Source organism: Sminthopsis crassicaudata, chromosome 6, assembly GCF_048593235.1.
Source record: "Sminthopsis crassicaudata isolate SCR6 chromosome 6, ASM4859323v1, whole genome shotgun sequence".
NCBI lineage: Eukaryota > Metazoa > Chordata > Mammalia > Dasyuromorphia > Dasyuridae > Sminthopsis > Sminthopsis crassicaudata.
Window position 1 is genome coordinate 53862900 of NC_133622.1, and position 22354 is coordinate 53885253.

Here is a 22354-nt window from a genome sequence, read left to right on the forward strand (position 1 = left end):
TTTGTGAGTGCTTTATTCCATTTTGATATCAAATCTAAACTAAGACAATGGCAGCATTAAGATTGCCTCTAATTCCAACAAAAGGAACACACTAAAATTTAACCAGAATCAGCATCAGATCATGCTACTGAACCACTTGCTTCAGGAGAATAATTCCTTTTCATTCATTGAAATCAAGCAGAACCTTGTTTTTTACATCTATGAAATAAAGTAAGAGATGTGGGGGGACTCATTAGATGAGAAGTATGGCTCTGTCCAGTTCAAACATTCTATGTATCTATTAATTTCTGAAGTTATTCCACCTTAAGAGAATATGTGTGAAGGTTCACTCAGAACCATCCTAATATCATGGGAAACCTTTACTCTTTTCTGTGAAGCCCCTGACCATAATATAGTCAACCTTCATATACTTCATAATACATTTCATCCTCTTTAATCTCCTGTAGTGACATCTAGGACAAGATAAGAGTTTATAATGAATAGTGATAGAAAAATCATTTAGCTAGAGAAACAGAAAAGTGCCTGTCCTAAAATGTTCATCAATTCCTGGGGTCTTCTCATCAGAATATTGCTCTGCCATGCTGCTCCCTTTTTCACACTGATGAATTCTTCCAATAATCTGCATTGGAAGAAAGTCCTAGGTTTTGTTTGTTCCTCTAGGCTCCACTGCTTCAAACTAACCAGATATTCAATTCTCATAACCTCTTTCTGGTTGCAGTTCCTTTTTGTTCAGTCTTATGCATTAGAATATAAATTATCACTATATGATGACCAATTCTGATGGACGTGGCCTTCTCCAACAATGAGATGAACCAAATCAGTTCCAACAGAGCAGTAATGAACTGAACCAGCTACACCCAGAGAAAGAACTCTGGGAGATGACTATGAACCACTACATAGAATTCCCACTCCCTCTAATTTTGTCCACCTGCATTTTGGATTTCCTTCACAGACTAAATGTACACTATTTCAAAGTCCAATTCTTTTTGTACAGCAAAACAACTGTTTGGACTTGTATGCATATATTTTATTTAATGTATACTCTAACATTTAACATGTATTGGTCAACCTGCCATCTGGGGGGGGGGAGGAGGGGAAAAATTAGAACAAAAGGTTTGGCAATTGTCAATGTTGTAAAATTACCCATGCATATATCTAGTAAGTAAAAAGTATTAAAATATAAAAAAAAAGAATATAAATTATCTGAGGGTAATAATGATCTTTTTGCTGATTTTTGTATCCCTACTGCATGACACTGTGTGTCCCATAGTAGGGGGTTAATAAATTCTTATTACTTACCTGCCTATCTGCTTATGCCTTCTTTGTAATGTCGAGGAGAGAGGGGGATATCATTAAGTTCCTTAATGCCAGAATTTTTCATATATTTGAGGTTTTTAAATAGCAGGTTTTCCTAACTTTTAGAGTACAAGGTATTAGACCTCAGATTCATGTCTGTTTTCACTCTTCCAATTTGAACCTTTCTCTGGGGAGGGAGGCAATTTTAGGCTTAGCTTTAAAGCTTTAGGCTTTAGGCTTTTTGATGTCACTGATATTGAAAACCTTGTGTGCAGGAACTCCCTCCATCAAGGCAAACCATCAATGGTTCAGCATCTTTTAGTCATATAAAGTTATGTGGCCACATCATTTTCAAGTGGCTCATGTAGAAATACACAACCAGTAGATGTCAGAAGTGGATCTTCAACCCAGATCTTCCTGAGTCTAAGGCCAGGTCCAGTATATCACATTGCCTTTCAAGTTTTAATTGATGTCTATTAATGACAAAAAGAGGAAGACATGAGCTGGTCTTTAATTGATGTCTGTTAATGATAATAACTGGCTACTATGGTTTTTAGTAGCCTTCCAGGAAGTTTTGATCTATAAACAATGCATGAAGTGATAAAAATTTGAGGAAGGCTCATTCATAAACAGTTTGAATTATGGAGCTAAAAAAGCAAATCTAAAATCAATGAAAATGTGAAATTCATTTAGACAACTTGGTAAAACCTATTGATACTTACTGTATCTCACATAATGAACGATGAGTCCAATGCACACTGCCAGGACAATCAGGGATATAAAGGTGATTAAGCCAATAACCCACGGTTCTAAACAGATTCTTTTTCTAGCAGGTACACGAACAGGTCTGAAAAAGAGAGGGAAATGTACCACATTACACTGTATGATAAATCCTCAACATAAGTGAATCAGATATTTTGATTGACTACAATGCTGCCCTGTCAGAGATTTATTCATTCAACAGATATGTATTCACAGAATAACAAGTTCTCAGGGTATACAGGACCTATAGTCTAACCTATCCCTGAATATGAATGTTCTTTTCACAAGAAACCAGCCAGGCTTTTGTTACAGATTTCTACTTCCCAAGGCATCCCATTTCACTTTTGGAGAGCTCTAGTTATTACGAAGTATTGCCTGACATCAAACTTAAATGTGCTTCTTTGAAATTTCCACAGCTTGCTCTTATTTCTATAGTGTTATAGTATACTTCCATAGAATTATAGTAATTATAACTGTGAGAAATGGATGGGCATTTGGTATGAAAATTAAATTGAAGAAACAAATTAGAAAATGAAAATTAAATTAGAGAAATGAAACTTAAATTAGAAAATTGAAACGCATAAGGATATCACAGCTGGAGGTTTTAGGTTTGAACAGGAAGCTCTTTGGACTTTGCTCTTCCCTTCCTAGGATTATCTTCCCCCAAAGAATGTAAGAATGTAGACTTCTTGGGGGAAGGGACTGGCCATGTGAAAAAGAGGGGAAGTTTGCCTCTTGATCAAGAAAGGAGGACCTCACAAACATCATGATCTCAAAAAACTAAAGGAAAAACTGCTCTGGTCACGTTTTTCTTAAAATTGGGTATATTACATACCTTATAAAAGAGAAGATAACTTGGAAAAAAAGGATCCTGGCCAAATAAATAACTAAAAATAATACTCCTATTGTGGCTTGATGAAGACAGAAAATGGTAAGACTATCACTTCTTTGGTTCCAAACACCACACTTCTATTGAAAATTGCACTTTCTTTCTAGGTTGTCATATTATGCTATAGTTTTACTAAAATGTTTAAATCTTTTTTTCAAATGACTTTCTGTCTAACCATGGCTCTACCATCCAGCATTTGTACAACAAAATATTATGCAAAACAATATTTTAAACCCTTGTATAGCTAGTGTCTCTGATTTATACTGTATATATATCTTGTTTCAATATAGATATTTTCATATCATCTCCACTCATTACAGTGTGAACTCAATATCAAGGATTGTCTTTAGCTTTTCTTTGTATCCCCAGCATTTATTTCAGTGCCTGGCATGTAATTGGTGCTAAATAAATGCTGGCTGGCTGATTAACTGATTTGTCCCCATTAAATTTCATCTTTTAGATTTAGCTCAATGTTCTAGTTTGTTTGTTTTTTAACTCTAACTTTTGTCACCGAGTTAGTCATCCCTAGCGACTTTGAGTTGCCTATGAATGTAAAGCATGCAGTCTGGTCCTTTATCCAACTCTTTGATAAAATAGCAGAGGATCAAGCCCAGATCTCTAGAGAACTCCAATAGAATCTCTTTAAAAGTTAACATCAAACCATAAATGTCTTTTAGATCAGAATTATTCTAACTGAATTCTCATTTAACTCACATTTCTCCATCTTTTCTACAAAAATAGCGTGTGGGTTTGTCAAATGTCTTGCTAATATCTAAGTAAATATTATGCCATTCTCCTGACCTACCAGTCTAGGAACCCCAGTTCAAAAAATAAATAAATAATCTTAATTGTCGTGATTTGTTTTTGATGAAGCCATACTGGATCTTTGAGATCATCATTTGTTTTATTGTTGTTGTTTGTTTGTTTGTTTGTTTGGGTTTTTTTTTTTTTTTCAGATTTACTATGGTTCACTCCTTATATTTTTAAATAGGTGTTCTAGAATTTTGCTAAGCATCAAAGTCAAATTCAATGGATTATAGTTTATAGACTCTATCCTCTTCCTTTTTTGCAAGATTATACAGAGAGCTAGATGATGTAATGTATAGTGTACTGACCCTGGAGTCAAGAGGATCTAAGTTCAAATCTGATCTCAGACACTTAATACTTATTATTTGTGTAATCTGGGCAAGTCACTTAGCCCCAGTTGCCTCACACACACAAAAAGGAAGATTGTGATACTTGCCTTTCTCTACCCTTTTAGTTTTATTATTGTTGTTAAGTAGTTTCAGTCAGATCTGATTTTTTATAACCCGATATGGGATTTTCTTAACTAAGATACTGGAATAGTTTACCATTTCTTTCTCTGTCTCATTTTATAGATGAGGAAACTAAGGCAAACAGAGTTAAGTGACTTGCCCAAACTCACACAGCTAGGAACTCTCTAAGGCCAGATTTGAACTCACAAAGCCTTTGAGCCTTCTTGACTTCAGTTGAGCACTCTATTCACTGTACCATCTAGCTGTCCAGTTTTTCTCATTTTCCATGAGCTTTCTTTTTTTAACTTATTTTTATTTCATTTTCCTCAATTACATGTAAGCAAAAAAATTTCTTTTTAAAAAAATTTTGAGTTCCCAATTCTCTCCCTTCCTTTCTCTTCCTTCTCTGAGAAGGCAAGCAATTTGATATAGATTATACATGTGTAACCCTGAAAAACATTTCCATGATCTTTCAGATCATGTCACTGTCAATGACTCCATAATTATCTCCTGTAGTGAGTTCAATACTAGAGCATGTAGCTGGCCTAATGTGGCTGGTGACCTGAATTTCTCAAAGACAGCTAACTATATCCCTATTTATCCTGGATATTCACAAACCATTAGCCATCTTTTTTCAGTCTTTTCCAAATACTATGTTATCCAAATACTATCATTCTTGCTAAAAAAAAAAAAAGAGAACCAATTTAAGAAATAAGCGTCTCTGCCTCATGCCTGCTGTTGATACCTTCTTTGATCCTACTTTTTCCCCTAAAATAATGAAGCCAGGGACCAAGAGATTGTTTTTTTTTTTTTTTTTCATGATTGTGCTTAGTTTTGCTTAGTAGCCTTCAGCTTATACTTTGAGGTTTAGCATTCTTTAACTTACTCTTACAGAATCATGCTATTCTGTCAGAGCCTACTAAGTGCAGAACACCATATGGGGAGCTAAGGAGAGTCAAAGCTAAAGACATGGTCTTTGTCCTCAAGGAATAACCTTGTTTAAAAACTGTCAGGGATTTCTCTTTGCCTTCCCTATAAATTATCTTCCCTATAAAATCTAGTGCCAACCCAATTCTCTAGACTAATTTTCCACTACTGCTCTTCACAAACCTACACTCACTCTAACCAAACTCCAGGAAATTACTGTTCCCCCAAATGTGGCTTGTTTTGTTTTGTTTTGTTTTGTTGTTCTTTTCCATCTTTGTACATTTCTTCACACTCTTTTCTTCACACTCTTTCCAAGTTGGGAAAATAAGCTCTCTGAGAACAGAGACCAAGTCTTTTTTTTTTTTTTTTTTTTTTTTGTAACCTTCATGCTATCTTATATTGAGGATTCAATCCACAAATAAGTCCTGAAATATTTGAGTGACTACTAAAAAATCTACTCATCCTCTAAGGCTTTGCTCAAATGTCACTTTTTCCATGAAGACTTCCCTAAATCTCAGCAGTAGTTCTATTCTTCCTACCTTCAATGATTCTTCCCTCTTCTGAAATTCATAGCTCAAATGTATACCTCCTATCATTGTACTTAGTTATTTTTGTTTCCATGATTTATCTAGGTTCCTTATTAATCAATCAACACACATTTATTACTTACTATCAAGTATATTGCTAGAGATGGAACATACAAAGAAAAAATGTGAATCAAGCCCTGTGCTGGAGGAATTTTTTATTGACTTTTATTGTTTGGGACAATTCCTCTTATATATTTTGATTAATATAAACCCCACCTGACCAAAACTTGCTTTAAAGGATGTAATTTATATAAGGACCTTAAACATTCCTCAATTAAAAAGCCAGAGGAAAAATTTCTATTAACCTTAACTTCTTGATGATATGTAAATCCTCATCTTCAATCAGTCTATTTGCAAATCCTCTAGGTATAATCTGTAAAACAATTTAGGTTACCTACGGAGATTTTTTGACAAAGAAGTTTGTTTTCTAAAGGACTATATGAGATTATAACTTTGTTTAACTAAGCTTGCTCAATTTTTATGACATTGAAGGATATATGGAATTACGGATCTGTCTTGTCTTTAACTTTTATAGCCTAAGAAGAAGGTACAAGATTGCATTATGTAATTGAACTATTTCTCTGTCACTCTGAAATAATTTTGCCTCTAAGAAACTTTTTAGAATCCTCATGGGTGTTCAAATTTTTCTGGGGTCTGAATCCATACTTGAACATAATAATCAAACCTGTATTTTTACCTCCATATTTTTGGCATTGTATTCATCTATATTTGACAATAGTTATCAACCACATAAATTTATGTGATATTTCTGTCTTACACCTGCCCTCAAAGAGTTTATAATCTAATACATGACTCTTGTTAACTTATAAAAGCCTTACAAGGCAGAAAATTTGATCCTATTCACCTTTGTATTTATGCTTGTCAACTAAATATCTGTTGAGCAGCAGCAACAAGAAAGCAACAACTTGAACCAAACAAGACAGCAAACACAGTTTTGTTTGTTTGCTATTTTTTCTACGTGAGTACTTCCCTTCCAATCACAGTTAACATCAAAGTAGCAAGTATGGAGAATCAACTATTCATAACTATTATTTTCATTCTTGCAGCATAATGGGTAGATTGCAACTTTTGGCACAAGGAACAGCTAAGTTCAAATATTGCTGCTGCTATTTGTTCGAATTTCCTTCTACATCTTTTCCTCTTGCACACAACTTGCTATATCTCTCCTAACATTCTCAAACATCATAATAAGTGGGGGAAAAACTAGATTTGGAATCAGAGCGATGGAGTACAGCTTATAGGAGAAATATAGCAGTAATCCTGAAGCCCCCTAGACTTTAGAAGTGCTGTTGTTCTAACAATCTATTTGTCAATGATCCTAAAGTCTCCTGGCCTTAGGAATGCTCTAATATAGTCCTAAAAACATTGCTGACTGTCAGATAACAATCTGTTGGTCTCTGATAATAGGGTTTCTGAGACAAATGGTGAGGTGCATACCAGACTACTCCTCAGTTCTACCTCTAAGCCATAAAATTAGCATATCAGTGACATGAAGAACTGCATCTTTCTGCCCTTTCCTATAAATTTATCTTCTTGCTCCTGGTTCTTTGCTAAATCTTTTTGGAACTTAGTCTGCTTCAATTGGCATTATAATTATTATAAACTTTTCCCCTGAAATTGAAGATGGGTTCAAGCCTGCAAATTCCTTTGAGATATCTCATGACACTGGTCTACACCCCAACCTTTTGGGGTCTCCTTTGAACTTCAACATTTGGTGGCCTGTACAAGGAGAGTCTGACCTCCCCTGATTTCATTCCCTCCTTGTCAAGGTAAGCTCCCCATTCTTTTCTCCCTTCGTCCTGTACCTGGGACACCCCAAGCAACTCGGAGAAGACTCATCTAGACGCTATTCAAGTTTTCCTTGACATCCAGACTTGGAAATTCTTGCAAATTTTGGCAGAGTTTCTAGGGAACTTTTTCACTCTCTCTGGGACACTGGAGGAGGAGGAGAAAGAAGAGGAGGAGGCTATGTGCTGTAGGATGGCTTTTGGCAAAAACTAACCTTTGCCACTTTTTTCATGCCAGAGGAGACATTTTATGGCATTTGGCAAAGATAGGATGGTCCTCTTCCATGTCATTTTGTCTGTCTGTGTCTTTGTGCAGAATGTGTCATGTTTGTTCTGTGAGCTGGATTTTATGCTAGTAAAGATTTCTTAACATCCTTGATTCCCATTTTTGAAGGGGAAAAAGCCTAACTTTTTCCTGTGGACCCCAGCTCTGGGCTAGCTGGGGGGGGTCATAGAAATGAAGTTAACTAATTAAAATAATAGAGCTGCTAAAATAACATCTCAGCAGCTTTTGAGAGCAATGATTAAGGAGTGAGGCAATTAGTCATTTTACGACTGCAAGAAAACTTCCTGAGACATTGAAGCTCATTCCAGGAATTTACCTCAATCTGAAAGAAGGGAGTGAAAAAGGGAAAAAAGGGGGTAAAAAAGAATTTGTGTCTAGGGTCCCCTTCAAAGCTCCCTAGAAGGTATTAAGGGACCCTCTTCACAACCTGATCACTCAACATGCTCCACTCCCCTGAGTCTTGAGTATATCTCAGTTTTGGGGTTTGCTAACAAGATTGATATAGCCCATGTCCCTCTCTTAGCCCTTCTCATCTCAGATCAGATTAAGAAAAGAGAATGCTAAAGAATTGTAGGGAAACTCAAATTCTGCCTCACCTGTAGAAATGGGGGAAGCAGAAACAGCTGTGGGGACCCCACACACCGTGCCTAAGCACCTCCCCAATCCAGCTTGGGGGAAGGTGAAGTGGGGAAGGGTGGTCAGGACCCATAGTTAAGCATTCTGACACCTGAAACTACCATCAAAAGGAAATCCTGGCACCAGCCACCCAGCCTTCAGCAGTTCTATCCAGCAACTGCCTGGGAAGAATCAGGTGCCCCTGGCAGCACTCAGCATGGCAATGTGAGGTGAGAAAGCCAGTCAGCCTCTGCATTTGGTAAGCCCACCATTCTCTATTTCAGTTATAAATGTGAATTAGCTAGGTAATTTATAGCAAATTATTCTATCTCTGCCCAGTTTTCTGATTTGTAAAGAGAAATAATAATGATTGTTGTTGTGAAGATCACAGGATAGCAAAAGTGCAACAAATGCTGTATGGATATAATTGTTTCATATTTGATAACTTTATAGGGGTTTTTAGATGTGACCAACATGTACCGCCAATGTTGAGATGAATGATTGTTTGTGTGTATAAAGTAAATTGGAAGTAAATTCAACAAAATTAAGGTTATCACTCCTGGCCTCCCTGGGACTAGAAGGATAGTGCATAGAGGAAACAGAATCTCTTTCCCTTTCTTCCTCCTTTCCTCCTTCTCTACCTATAGCAGGGATACGGACAAAGGGGTGAGAGGAAGAGAAAGAATATATATTTAATACAATAAAATTTGTCATTTAAGATACGATAGTAAAAGCAGTTTTAGAGGAGCTTTCATCAAAGCCCACTAAAGTGATGTGTAAGTTGTAATTTATTTGTACTTACAGTATTAACAGAAGACTTAAGAGTATGAGAACTTTAGAAACAGAAAAACAGTTCACTGCTACTTTAAAAACTTTGGCAACAAACACCCTGCTTTTGCTATCAAGCTTCTGGGGGCCCTGTCAGTAAAAACTGACACTTAATCCTTTCCTGGCTCACAAAAGAGAAATGATTTTTGTGTGAATTGGAAAATAGCCAAATGGCAATTCAGTTTGGAACATTTAATTACAATTTAGAGAATCTCATAAACTAAAGTTTATGAGTCAATGACTTTTAAAGTGATATATATGTTAAAATGGAAACGGCTATAAATTATATGAGAGTGATTCATTTTGCAATAGATTCCACCCATTGCCTCAATTCCTTTGAGGAGACAAAATCAGAGATTTGGGGAAAATGTTCTTTGGTATTTATCCTAGGAAAAGCTGTCTGAATTAAGACATTCATCATACCCTCATCTACCCCCCCCAAGTCTTCCTCTGTGTGGGTTTTCTGGCTACCATCCCTAGTAACCCCCATACTAATTCCATTTTTGTTTATTCTTTTTTTTTTTTTTTCTCATTTTTGTCCCTTGCATTCTTAATCTATCAGTGAGAGTTGTTTCTTCCAGACTCCAACTCATGAAATTCCAACTACTTAGTCAACCTGATAATGCCACTCAGCATCCCCTGGATGTTGCTGCCCCCACCTTCAGGTCACGTGTCTCTCCTCCTCAGTCTGGACCCCACTAGGAAGGGCCAGTTCTATGCCTCCTATCAGCCTGAAGCAAGTTCCTGAAGTGACAGGGTACAACTTCTAGGAGAAATATAACAGTAATCCTGAGAGCCCCCAGACCTTAAGAGTCCTATTGTTGTAACAATTTGTCAATGATCCTAAAATCTCCTGGCTTTAGGAATACTATAGTATAGTCCCACAAACATTGTCAGAAAATAATCTATTGATTAGCAGTAACACAGTTTCTGAGATAAATGGTGAAGTGCATACCAGACTACTCCTCAATTCTACCTGTAAGCCACAAAATTTGCATATTGGTGACACAAAGAACTGCATCTCTCTATCTTTTCCTATAAATGTATCTTCTTGCTTCTGGTTCTTTGCTAAATCTTTTTGGAACTTAGTCCTCTTCAATTGGCATTGCAATTATAATAAACTTTGCTCCTTGAGTTGGAGATGGGTTCAAGCCTGCAAATTCTTTTGAGATATTTCACAATACTAGCCTGCAATCCCAACCTTTTGGGGTTTCCTTTGAACCCCAATAAGAGGTCCTGGGTTCATAACTCCTCTCTGTCATTTACTACTTGTAAATCATTTTATCATTTATCATTTGCACCTCAGTTTTCTTATTTGTAAATTGAGGATTGAATTCTTTAGATCTCTGTATGTTCTTTACTCTACCATTTTCCCCACCTCAACCTCAAACTACTAGAGCAAAGCAAGGGGGGATTCAGAATGCTACTTGGTTAGAATGTTCTTACTGTTCATCCTCCATTTTTTAAGAAGACCAATGATATCAGGAATGATGTCTTGATTTGCGTGTGAATTGGACCTAAGTAAGGCAGACTCACACATATCAGTCAGTTTTATTCTCTCTACTGAAGTCTTCAAAATCCAACAATAAGACAAAGTTCAGGATGACTGGCCCCAGCCAGGAATGCAGTGGTTCACCTTGGTATCTTCCATGTTCCACTGGACTAGTTTCAGACAGCTTCATGACCATTGGAACTCATCTTCCCATTCCCCAGGGAGTAGTCTTCACATGCTTGGGGATAAGCATTCCCCTAACTCACCAACAGTGTTTAAAGCCTGTGGGATGCCCATAACCCGGTTCAGCTCACCTGCCAAGAAGGTTTACTGGGTGTGGCCACTGCACATACGACAGCTTCTTGGAGTTACTGGTGAGAGCTGGGTGATAGGTGGACACCAAAGGTGGATGAGCAGCCCTGAAAAAGGCTGAGCAAGCTCTGACACTAGAGGTACTAGTCCTCCATGAACATCTCATATAACCAGTTTGAATGTATGCATCAACTCAAAACCTTGCACAGGTTCTGAATAAGTTCTGTTGTTATGTTTCTGAATTGCAAAAGGTGCTTGCTTTGTTCTTGGCAGACTCTTCCGGCTTAAAGAGCATCATCTGAGGGCAATTCAAGCACTGACAGAGAAGGTGGGAGGATTGATTGCTGACTGGAATTGGGAAAAGTGGATCCAGGAAATGATGACATCAAATTAGGTACCTGAGAGATGGACTTCCCCTTCTGGGTTCAGTGGAATGAGGTGGGAAGAACCAAGTTCTATTTATTTTCATGGCCTCAGTCTTGTGCTTGATGCTTCTCCATTTGGACCACAGCCAAGGATATTGATTTTTACTATCCCCTATGTTAGTCATTGTGTGTCTCTGTCTCTCTCTCTCCGTGTGTGTGCATGCATCTATCTCTGTATCTGTCTCTCTGCCTCTGTTTCTCTGTCTTTGTTTCTTTCTGTATATATGTGTATGTGTGGGAATCTGTATCTCTATCTCTTTGTGTCTCTTCTCTCTCTCTTTCCCCCCACAAAAAATAATTCCTGAAGACACCAGGTCCCTGAATAGATCAGAAAAATAAAAGACATGGTAATACAGCTTTGTTAGGAATCATTTCATTCTGTCTTTTTTCTCCAAGAGGGGCAGAATTGCGCTCTGGAGATAAGATTCCATTGATCATATCTGGATTCTATTATTTATCAGAATTATAAATATAGAAAAGTCAACCTAATCTCTCTGAGAGTAACAGGAGAGTAAGAAATCCTCTCTTCAATTCTTTCCTGAGATCATCAAATATCTATTTCAAAATAAAAAGCTACTGTAACTTATAAACATCTTTTTAAAATTTCCAGATAAAATTGTTCAGAAGGTGATGTTAGATGTACAAGCATGTACTTGAGAAGGCCAAAGGCTGATCAGGGTTCAGCCTTAGCTGTCTTAGCTGCTTTTGCTTTTGGTCTGTGCCTGATGAAGGGGGAGAAGAGAGGCCAGTAGGGAGAAGCTGAAATATAACAGAATTGAGGAAGCAGGGGATTGGTGTCTCTCCTAATCTTTTCATCTAATTCATTTATCCTGTCACATAACCACTGCTTCTTAAGGTCCCCATGCACTGGAGGCTTCTCCAATACAACATGACCTCCTTAACCAGCAATGTGATAAGATAAATAAAATATGAACTTGGAATCAAAGACATGAGTGCAAATCTTCCTTCTACCACTGACTTTGCTGAGTAACTTTGGGTAAGATATAACTTTTAGGTATTAAAAAAAAAAAGTAATAGCATCACCAACCTTATAGAATCAGTGAGATACATTTTGCAGTGCTATATAAATGCTAATGGTTATTACAGAGGGCAGGGACTGTTTTTACCTTTCTTTGTATCCCTAATTATTAGCACAATAACTCACACGTAGTAGGCACTCAATAATTAAATGCTTGTTAACTGAATGGCTGATTGTACAAAATAAAGATGAGCCTAGAATCCTCCCAATCAGACAGGATATGGGAAGGATAAATGCAAAAACACACATGCACTTGGAGACGGAGGAAGGGGAAGAGAGAAGGGATGAGGCACTATACAAATACCATGTGTTATGATTATCAACATCATTATTTTTATTACCATTATCACTAATGATAATAGTGATGACGGTTGCTCTCTGATCTCTTTATTGTTTTTAGCCGTAGTTCTTTGCTTCATAGTTTGCTTAACATTGCTTTGCCAGATGATCCACCTAGGCCTTTAATTGCTTCCAGATAGTGCTGTTTTCCTTGAGTCTTCACTTCAACTTCAAAAGATTTCAGATTGGGCTTTGTAATGCCAGCATTTCTCTAGTTCACTTTACAACCTCCTAGCTCTACCTCGGTTCACCTTTAATAAGCAGCCCCAGACAAGGGCAGGGATTATGTCATTTTTATTTCTGAATCTCCAGTGCCTCGAACAGAACCCAGAACCAGTGTTTTCTTCTGTAAAATGGGAAGTGAGGCTCAGAGTCAGGGAGCCCAGAGTTCAAATCTGTTCTGAAACACTTACCAGCTATGCGGGTCACTCACTTAACTTCTGTTTACCTCAGTTCCCCAAATGTAAAATAGGAATAACAGGGTTGTTGTGAGGATCAAGTGAAATAACAATTGCAAAGTGCCTTCACATAGTGGGTATTCCCTCCCTGCTTCCTCTTTGTAAAATGATGATAATATCACTTGTAGTCCTTACTTCAAAATGGTGTCACAGAACTCAAATGTAATAATGTCTCTAAAACGCTGAACAAATGTTAAATCTCTATGTAAATGTGAATTATTATCTTTTTTTGCATTTCCAACCTCACTACATTGTCTGTCAACAATTGTTAAGGGCTCACTTTCTGCCTGGCATTGTGTTAAATACTGGGGATACAAAGAAAGACAAGGGGGAGTCAACATGCAAACAAAATATATACAGTGTAAAATGGATGGTAATCTCAGAGGATGAAGGGGATGAGGAAGGCCTACTGTAGAGCATGAGTTTGAACTAACAAGAAGGATGAAGGGGATGGGAGCAAAGTCCCTGCAAATATAGAGTCCGGATATGGAGTGTAACGTGAAAAAATGCAAGTAGGTCATGTAGCTGGATAAGAAAATGGTAGCGGCAGTATAGGACTGGGAAAGGGGGAAAGGGACAGCTTGTTAAGATGTTAAACAGAAGATTTTATTATTTAAGTGATAGAAGAGTCTGGAACATGTAAACAAGTCATTTAGCTTCTCATTAGCCCCAGTGACTAAGTCTGGGGTTCTTAATCTATTTTTGTGAGTCATAAGACATTTTGGCAGTCTGGTAAAACCTATAGTTCCCTTCTCAAAATAACATTTTTAAGTAAAAAAATTAAAAAAAAAAAAAAAAAATATATATATATATATATATATATATATATATATATATATATATATATATATATATGCCTGCAAAGGAAACCAGTTATTTTTATAGTATAGTTACCAAATTATATTTAGGATTTTTTTTAGGTTCATAAATCCCAGGTTAAGAATCCATCTTTATTAGTATAAGTTACAAAGTAATGTTCAGTGGCAGATTTACATCAGCAAAGGCAAGTTTCCTTACTGAGAATTCCATGTAGTAAAGCATGGGTCCATTTAAACGTGTGTGTGTGTATACATATAAAACAATCCCATCATTCATTCATTTACTTGTCAAAACTTGTGTCAATCCAATCTCTCTCTTCATAGTACAATTGTCCTAGTCCAGATCCTCATCATTTCATTTCTAAATGCTTCAGTAGCCTCCTAAGCGGTCTCCTTATATTTAGTTTCTACTCTCGCCAATCCATCTCCCACACAGTAAATTAATAGCCCTACTTTACAAGTCTGCGAATGAGGTCCTCAAGCAGCTTCAAGGAGGCCATTAGTTTAAAGTATAAACTCTCCTGTTCAGCATTTAAAGTATATTATAATTTATTCCCAGCCCACCTTTGCAGGTTAATTACACACTACTTCCCTATATACATTCTATGTTCCAGCCAAACAATTTGGTTTTTTCTATATGTAATACTTAATTTCCCCTTTCCATGACTTTTCACAACTTGCAATGATTTCCCTTGTCATTTCTAAATCTTATAATGCTTAATTCTTTTCTAGGCTTAGCTCAAAGGCCAACTCTTTCAAAAGTCCTTTACTAATTGTCTTAGTTGTTAATGCCTCAAATTGCAAATGTATTTATTTTGTGCATGTACTATATTTAATCTCTGTTCATGTTGGCCTTTCCCAGTAGAATGTAAACTCCTTGAGGGCACAGTTATGTTACTTTCATATTTGACTTCCCAGTGCCTAGCACATATTGGGTATTTAATAAATGTTTGTTGATAATTCCCATCAATAAATAAGCATTTATTAAATACCTAATGACCCAAATGAGTTTCTGATAAAACTAAGAAAAGGAAAGGGTCTCTGTTTCTGTATCTCTCTCTATTTCTCTTTCTGTGTATGTGTCTGTTTCTCTGTCTTTCTGTCTTAGTGTCTGTCTATCTCTCTGTTTCTCTGGCTCTGGTTCTGTCTCTCTGTCTCTGTATGTGTATTTGTCTCTCCCTTTCTGTCTCTGTGGGTGTCTATTTCTGTATGTGTGTATGTATGTGTGTGTGTGTGTGTGTGTGTGTGTGTGTCTCCATTTCTGTCTCTCTATCTCTCTCTTTTTTTCTCTGTGTCGGTCTCTCTCACACGTGTTTCATATATAAGATCAAAAAGAAAACATGAGTAGAGTAATTGGAGGGAGGGGACACTATCATCTGGATAGATCAGGATAAGCTTCTAATAAGACATGACACTTGAGCTTTGCTTTCAAAGTACCTAGGGATTCTAACAATGTTTTTTTTTTTTCCTTTTTTTTTTTTAAGTGCATTCTAAGCATTTTAGAAGTAGTCTATTCAAAAGGCCCCAAAGACAAGATGAAATGCTCTTTAGCCATGGGGAACTGCTGCTAAGTATGCACTGTGTCAAGAAGAATAATTTAAATAAGCCTGGATTCTGCAGGCAGGAATCAGATTGGCGAAGACTTTAAAAGCCAAATAGAATAGTTTAAATTTTATGATACTGAAAGTCCCTGGAGTTTCTTAAATTGAGAAGCAACATGGGTAGAGCTATACTTTAGGAAAATCAATTTGGTGACATTATAGATAAGCATCTAATATTGTGGTTAATTATCACTACAGAATAAGCTCCAAAAGGATATAAACCTGTGTTATCTAAATCTGAACTTTCCTCAGAGAACTCTGTATATTAAGTATCTAACATTTGTTGAAAGAATGTGGATTGAACCAGCTTTATACAGCCATTCACCAAGCACTTTTATTCATAGGGTTCAAAGGGATTTTTTAGGGATTTTTTTATGTTTGCCTTTGATATCCTAAAATGGAGAGTCTATTCCAATCTCTTTATATAACAGATGAAAAAAATGAGACCCACAGATCTTGTGATTTGCTTAAGGTTACAGAAGTGGTAAATAGCAGAAACAGGTTTCAAACCCAGTTACTCTGAATGCTAATCCAAGGCAATAATGAATCAGGCCTCCCTTTATGAACCTATAGAAACATATTTATGTATCTGTAGAAACATAGCTCCATCAGAGTTACATTGTATTCTCCCACTGGGTCGACTCCATAATTGTTATTAACTAGTTGTGTCTAGCTCTTTGTGACCCTATTTGGGTTTTTCTTGGCAAAGATGTTGTGTGCCATTTTCTACTCCAGCTCATTTTTACAGGTGAGGAAACTGAGACAAACAGGATTAAGTAACTTGTTCAGACTCACACAAATTAGCAAGTGTCTTTCTGATTCCAGACTCGGCACTCTGTCCACTGGGCCACCTATCTGCCCCATGCCTTCATTTAGCCATCTAAAAAATAGAGGCAATGGTTTTTTATTCCACTTACTTTTAAAAGGACATTCTGAAGATGGCATATCACTACCTCTTTGAAATCAAAGAGAGAGGTGTTGTAATAATAAAGGAATGTCTGTGATCTGGGATATATGTTATCAGCAAAGCTCCTCATTAAGTTCCATGTGCACAGAAAATGTGTTGAATATACCTAGCCTCTGCCTTCTAGGACTTCAAAATCGAACAAAGAAAATTGTGGAAAAGGGTAGTAAAGGAGGTTAAGAAACAGTCTGATATGCATTTATGATCTAAAAATTAAACCTTCCTTCCATTAAGGTTTTGTCTGCAAATGACTTTGGTAATTGCATCAAAGCCTGGAACCTTGCAGAACCTCCTCAGTGACATTTATAAGAGATAAGGACCAGACCTATAATTTTATTGGTTTGGGGAATTACCAAATGAGAAAACTCTCTCTAACAATGTAGGGTGGTGCCTTCTTTGAGATTTGAGCTGCCAAAAATAATGAGAGGTTAGATGATTTCACCATTGTCATACAACGAATATCAGAAGTAAAAAAAACACACATAAATCCAGGTCTACCAGGTTCAAAGGTCTGTTTCCTCTCCACTGTGGGATGCTACCCCTTAAATGAGATGCACAATCACTCAAAAATATTTGGCCTCAGCCCATTTTGTGGTGGCAAGAAACTGGAAACTGAGTGGATGCCCATCAACGGGAGAATGGCTGAATAAATTATGGCATATGAATGTTATGGAATATTATTGTTCTCTAAGAAATGACCAGCAGGAGGATTTCAGAGGCCTGAAGAGTCTTATATGAGCTGATGCTGAGTGAAATGAACAGAACAATTGCCAGGACATTGTACATGGTAATAGCAAAATTATACAATAATCAATTCTGATGGACGTGGCTCTTTTCAACAAGGAGATGATTCAGGCCAGTTCCAATGATCTTGTAATAAAGAGAACCTTCTGGGAACTGAGGGTGGGTCACAACATAGCGTTTTCACTCTTTTTGTTGTTCTTTGTTGTTTTCTGTCTCATTTTTTCCCCTTTTTGATGTGATTTTTCTTGTGCAGCAAGATAATTGTGAAAATACAGAGAGAGGAATTGCACATGCTTAACATATACTGGATCACTTGCCAACTGGGGGAGGAGGTGAGGAGAAAGAAGGGGGAAAATAAATCATAAGGTTTTGCAGGGGTGAATGTTGAAAATTATCCAAGTATATATTTTTAAAATAAAAAGCTTTAATTTAAAAATATATATTTGGCCTCACTATCTACAGAGGAAAATTAAATGAATCATAGAACCATAGATTTGGATCCAGATGAAACTTTGGAGGCCATCTAATCTAGCTTCTTTAACATATCAGAGCTTCTTAAATTTTTTCCACTTGTGATCCCTTTTCACCCAAGAAATTTTTATGTAATCCCAGATACATAGGGACATAAAATAAGCATTCAAATCGAATATTTGCTGATAATAAATTATAATTTCACACACCTCACAATCAATTACAAGGCCTCATCTGGGGTTGCAACCCACAGTTTAAAAAGCTGGAATAAAGATGAGGCTCCTGAGGCTGAGATATTGAGCAACTTTTTCAGGATCACACAACTAGTAAATGTCTGAGACAAGATTCAAATCCAGATCTTTCTTATGTCAAGTCTACAGTCCAGCCAGAGACCAGTAAACCAGAATCCATGAGCCAAATTAAGCCATTTCCTGTTTTTTAAATTCCAAGAGCTAAGAATTTCTCCTGGTTCAGACTATGGGAGGCAGTAGACTGAACAACCCAAACAGCTCATACATCATTACACCCTAGACAGACATTGCACAAGGACAGTGAACTGCGCCAAAAATGGGAGAAAGGAGGCAGACTAGATTGTATTTGTGAAATTCTGCAGTACTCTTAATGATCTCAAACTCCTCCCTAAAATAAAAGCCTGTCAATATTCTTCTGGTGATGCTACATCGCAGTGAGTAATAATATATCATCTTGTCCGAAGAATTAAAATTCTAGGTCACCCAAAGGGCAACAGAGAATGTAGCCTATAAAACATTGCCAATGAACTACAAAGGAGAAATGGCTGAAAGGACAATGTCATTCATTGTTGTCTCCTCCCTTTTATAGACAAATTCCTAAAAATTTCTACTCATTACCTTTATATCCTTATTTTTCATTAACTTTTTAATCCATTGTAATATGGCTTCTGACTTTACTACTCAACATGTTTAAAAACGGAACTCATTTTCTTTTTTTTGTTTTTTTAATTAATTTTATAATTATAATTTTTGACAGTGCATATGCATGAGTAATTTTTTTACATTATCTCTTGTATTCACTTCTTTTCCAAATTTTCCCCTCCTTCCCTCCACCCCCTCCCCTAGATGACAGATGACATATTAAATGTGTTACAGTATATCCTAGATACAATATCTGCGTGTAAAACCAAATTTTTTGTTGCACGCTAAGAATTGGATTCCAAAGGTAAAAGTAACCTGGGTAGAAAGACAGTAGTACAAACAGTTTACCCTCATTTCCCAGTGTTCCTTTTCTGAGTGTAGTTGTTTCTGTCCATCATTGATCAACTGGAAGTGAGTTGGCTCTTCTTTATGTTGAAGATATCCACTTCCATCAGAATACATCCTCATACAGTATTGTTGTCGAAGTGTATAATGATCTCCTGTGAACTCATTTTCTTGCTCCTATAACCACCTTCCTCCAAACTTTATTTTTTCTATTAAGGGCACTACTTTCCTACCAGTTACCCAAGTTTAAAATGTCAGGACCATCCTCAGTATTCCCTCTCTCACAATTCCTACAGCCAAAAATTACTGAAAATACCTCAGGAATATATTTCACTTGTTTTTCTCAATCCATAATACACCATCTAGTTCTCACCCTTATCACCTTATCTATACTATTACAATTGTCCTAATTGGTCGCTGTTGCCAGAATAATCTTCTTAAAACATGCTACTCTCCTTTTTAAGACCCTATAATGATTATAGCATTTTGTTTTTGTTTTTTGCTAAGGCAATTGGGGTTAAATGACTTGCCCAGGGTCACATAGCTAGGAAGTGTTAAGTGTTCAAGGTCAGATTTCCACTGCACCAACTCACTGTCCTGGTTATAGCATTTTTTTTTAATTAGCTTTTGATCTTGTCTTCTGAGACCCATAACAACTAGTCTTAGCGTGTCCTTTCCAAATTTATTTCACATTATTATCCATAAGGGGTTATATATTTCATCCAAACTTGCCTACTCCCATTTCTCTGTCTTTGTATCATGTCAGTTTGTTCTCATCCACAATCCTTTAGAATCTTTAAATTCATTAAAAATTCAGATCATGTGCCAGCTCCTAACGAAATCCTTTTCTGGTTGTCCTAGTTTTTTAGTCCCTTTTTTTTGTTATTGTTGTTCTCAAATTATCATGTAGATACTTGTCCATTTACGTATTCTATCTGCTGAACTTCTATAGACAAGACATTTTTGTTTTGTCTTTTGTTTCCCCAATGCTTAGCACAATGCCTTGCATATAATATGTATTAAATGCAGCTTGATGTATTGGTTTGGGAATATAGAAAGACAAAAAGACATAGGTTATGTTGCAAGGGTGAGGAATGATGAATACATAGCTTATGTGCTCCATTGAGAACCATCCATTAGACTGTTTATGGGAGGGAATGTCCCATAATGAAAAAACCACTGGCCTTAGAATTCAAATATTTAGATTCAGGTCCTGTCCCTGAAACTAGATAGCCTTATGACTTTCAGCAAATCACTGTACTTTTTTAGGCCACAATTTTTCACCTATGGAAATGGGGATAATAATATTTGTGACATCCATGTGGAATACCACAGGGTTATTATAAAGAAAGCAGTTTATAAATTAAATTGGTATGGCACACATGGATCTTATTATATAAAAGGAATAACATTTATTTCTAAAATGATATATTATTTAGGCTGCCTCTTTAGTTAATCAATCAACACACATTTATAAAGGACCTGCTATGTGCCAGGTGTCATGAGGGCTAGAGTGCTGTATGTACATATATATACACACATGCATGTGTGTGCATATGTATATTCTGCACATATATAGGTAATTAGAGATTCAAGACTAAAGGTCAGGGAACGCCTAGATGGTACAGTAGATAGAGTACTGGCCCTGGATTCAGGAGTTCAAATTTGGTCTCAGATGCTTAACATTTCTTAACTAGGCAAGTTGCTTAACCCCAAATGTGTTGCTAATAACCATCAAAAAAAAAAAAAAAAAAAAAAAAAAAAAAGACTAGAAATCAGGAGAAAGGGTTGTTTTGAGAGTCATTTGAGAGATGATTGAAAGCCTGGGAACTGATGAGATCACCAAATGAGAGAAGAGAGCCCAGGACAGAATCTTGAGAATCCCCTCACAGTTAGAAGTCATGTCGGGGATGAAGATCCAGCAAAGGAGATGAAGCAGTGGTCAGACAAATAGGAGGAAAAGCAGAAGAGAGCAGTGTCCTGAAAAGAGATTATTGAGAAGAGGGTGCTTGCCAGTGACAAAGGCTGCAGAAAGATTAAGAAGGATGAGGATGGAGAAAGGGCAAAACTTAATTCCTATAAATCTAAATCAATGAAGTTTAAGTACACTAGCAATTTTTTCCTCTCACTGATGAGGGAGAAAATCAGACAGCCCAACATGTAAATGACCAACAAAACCTTACATCCTCTGGAGAAAAATTCCTTTCTTATACAAACTTCAAAAGACTTACAGTCTCTGAAGAAACTTCTTTGATATACAAACTTCTCCATATCCTCTGGAAGCAGAAAAGTCTTCTCAGATACAAATCCTGTTCTATTATCCTGTTTTGTATAAAATGAAGTTCTAAATTCTATTCTTTGCAATATGGCTTCTCTCTGGAAGCAGATATTGCCCATCAAGACATCTTGGTGTTCTTTCCTAATCAATAAAGTCTTTCTTGTCACAGCTTTGAGTAGGCGAATTCTTTTGCCACTGACCGTCCTTAGCACTTTGGACAGGAGAGAGGAGAAACCTATTAAGACCTATCTCTGCCTAATATTGTGCCCTCTTCATTACTAACTCAATTCAGCAGTAAATTTAGCTCAATAATCATTTATTGAGGGCTTAGTATACAAAGCTCTCATTTATTGCACTGTTTCTATTGATATATTTAAAAATAATAGCCTAAGTTTGGCCTAGTATTTAGTGGGCAAACAGAGTCAGAAAGATTTAGTTTAAGGCTTTCTTCTGGCACATACTAGCCATGTAGACAGGAGTTAGTCACTTAATCTCAGTATGCCAAGGCAATTCACTGAAAGTACAAATTATAGCTCAAATTGCAAATCTGCATAATGAAGGAAGCTTTCACACCTAAGGTTTTCCTCATTGATGAAATCAGGCTGAAGCAAAAACTTGAACACTTTGAGCACTTTGTTACATGCTTGAGGTATAAAACCAAAATAAGAGTTTCTTCTCTTAGAAGACATATTTTTCTTTTCTTTTCTTTCTTTTCTTTCTTTCTTTCTTTCTCTCCCTCTCTTTCTTTCTTTCTTTCTTTCTTTCTTTCTTTCTTTCTTTCTCTTTTTTCTTTCTTTTTCTTTCTTTCTTTCTTTCTTTCTTTCTTTCTCTCTTTCTCTCTTTCTCTCTTTCTCTCTTTCTCTCTTTCTCTCTTTCTCTCTTTCTCTCTTTCTCTCTTTCTTTCTTTCTCTTTCTTTCTTT

General features: G+C 36.6%; 1 protein-coding gene and 1 long non-coding RNA gene across 2 annotated transcripts in view; one reads left to right on the forward strand and one right to left on the reverse strand.

The window, feature by feature from the left end:
* Positions 1 to 22354, reverse strand: part of LOC141545756 (transmembrane protease serine 11E-like) — a 65509-nt gene that overhangs the window by 29434 nt on the left and 13721 nt on the right. Inside the window, exon 2 of the mRNA XM_074273005.1 lies at positions 2019 to 2143. Coding sequence (XP_074129106.1) covers positions 2019 to 2143 — 125 coding nt within the window. The remainder of the gene's footprint in view (positions 1 to 2018; positions 2144 to 22354) is intronic.
* Positions 7270 to 22354, forward strand: part of LOC141545757 (uncharacterized) — a 50598-nt gene continuing 35513 nt past the window's right edge. The window contains exons 1-2 of the long non-coding RNA XR_012483132.1: positions 7270 to 7507; positions 11332 to 11496. This is a non-coding gene — a long non-coding RNA (uncharacterized LOC141545757). The remainder of the gene's footprint in view (positions 7508 to 11331; positions 11497 to 22354) is intronic.